The 1,800-nt window shown below is 32.0% G+C and overlaps 1 protein-coding gene across 1 annotated transcript; it reads right to left on the bottom strand.

The window, feature by feature from the left end:
* Nucleotides 1-486: 486 nt before the first annotated feature.
* Nucleotides 487-873, bottom strand: LOC108782007 (uncharacterized). Its single transcript, XM_018550155.1, has one exon. The coding sequence runs from the start codon at nucleotides 871-873 to the stop codon at nucleotides 487-489; it is 387 nt and encodes a 128-aa protein (XP_018405657.1).
* Between the last annotated feature and the right edge of the window lie 927 nt (nucleotides 874-1,800).

Here is a 1,800-nt window from a genome sequence, read left to right as displayed (position 1 = left end):
AAACTTTTTTATTGTACAAACATCTTGTATAATTATCAATCATAAGAAGTAATGCACTTAAGAGATTGTATAATAAGAGATTGTATTATATAATTAAAAAACAAAACATCCATACTTAGCACACATATATTTGAGGAATCCAGCTTATAGGTAGTCTTATAAATAAAAACATATTAATACTGAGCTGGTATATTTGAACAAGAAAGATGATACTAATGCTAAAATAAATTTGAAAATATTCTCTCTCTCTATCTTATGTTACTACAAAACAATGCACTTAAAAAAATATCTTTGGATAACTATAATCACATGTATGATATTAAGTATAAAATGAACACATAAAATTATGAAAAATCGTTACTTTCTTATAACCAGTTTGCTAAAATTGTGTTCTAATGTGTGTATGTGTATGTTCTTATAAAATAAGAAACAGAACACATCTTGGACATACATTTGCAAACTTTACAAGCAAATAATGCAAATGATTTACAGCTTTTCTAGAAGTTTATTCATAACATCAGTGAATGCTGCAATTCCTTTATTTTGTACAGCGATCACTGCCTCATGTCGCCTTTCCCTTGCTAATTCTCTTTTCTCCGCATCCTCACGAAGAGTTTTAGACCAAGCCTCTAATTCTCTATTCAATTTACTCTTCTTTATCTTTTTACTATTTATTTTTTCACAGTCAGTATCCATCTCATCAAAAGTCTCATCATCAGTAGTATCCTTTTCTATGGCTCTCTTTGTTCTCGATGAGGCAAGAGCGACAGGTGTGACACTTGGTGATTTATGAAATATTTCATCCAATTCATTGTAGAATGAACATGTTTTCGGAGCATTCCCAGATTTAGAATTATGGTCCTTAACAGCCATGTACGCTTTCCTTATATTTTTCCACTTGTTTTCGGTATGAATGGCATTAACTATGAGTCCTGTTTCTTTGACATCCTGGGCAATTATATTCCATACTACATCGTTCCTTATAGTACTGTTCTGGAATTTTGGCTGATTAGCTTTCCAGGATGTGATTAGTGCTAGAACAGCATTCTTAGTCCACTTAACTGAAACATATATAGATTAAGAGTATATAATTATAATTATGCGTAGTTTTACTGACTCATCATTACTATAACTGTTTCAAAATTGAAAAAAACTGCTAATATTGAAAATCTATAGTGCACATAACGTAAACTGTAAATTTTTAGCTGATAGTAAATTTGGAACACAGCCTATGACCTAGTTTACACCCAGCCGTCCAATCCTGATTCACTTCGAAGTGAAGTGGTTTTATGGAATGTTTACACCGGATTTGCTCTACTCCGCTGAGAAAAGAGGATTGAAATCAGTCGAAACTAATCCGTTTACACCCAAGAAATTTCACTTCACTTTGAAGTGAATCGGGATTGGACGGCTGAGTGTAAACTAGGTCTATAACAACTCATTCTTACCTTTTTCTTTGGTTGTTTTCTTCACAATTTCTGCTTCTGGTAAACATGTTACAATGGGTGAACATGAGGTCTCCGATGACGAAATGCTTAATTCAGAAACTGCAACATACAAGAACAATAAAAGTTCTCTCGGTTATTAGATCAGTAATCACACTATTTTTGACTCTATGATTAAAATTTAATATATACCTGTATCATCAAGCTGTAATGTAGCTGGTATAAGACCGAAAAGCCGAAGATTTTTCTCATTTTCGAGAACGCAGTACATATTGTTATCTATTAAAGAAAAAGATTATTAAAAACAGAAAATTGTGATAAGAGAATTGACTTAAGAGTCTCTCTCATAGTTTCT

Source organism: Cyphomyrmex costatus, unplaced genomic scaffold (assembly GCF_001594065.2).
Source record: "Cyphomyrmex costatus isolate MS0001 unplaced genomic scaffold, Ccosl1.0 scaffold948, whole genome shotgun sequence".
Lineage (NCBI taxonomy): Eukaryota > Metazoa > Arthropoda > Insecta > Hymenoptera > Formicidae > Cyphomyrmex > Cyphomyrmex costatus.
This window is presented reverse-complemented; position numbering and strand designations above follow the sequence as displayed.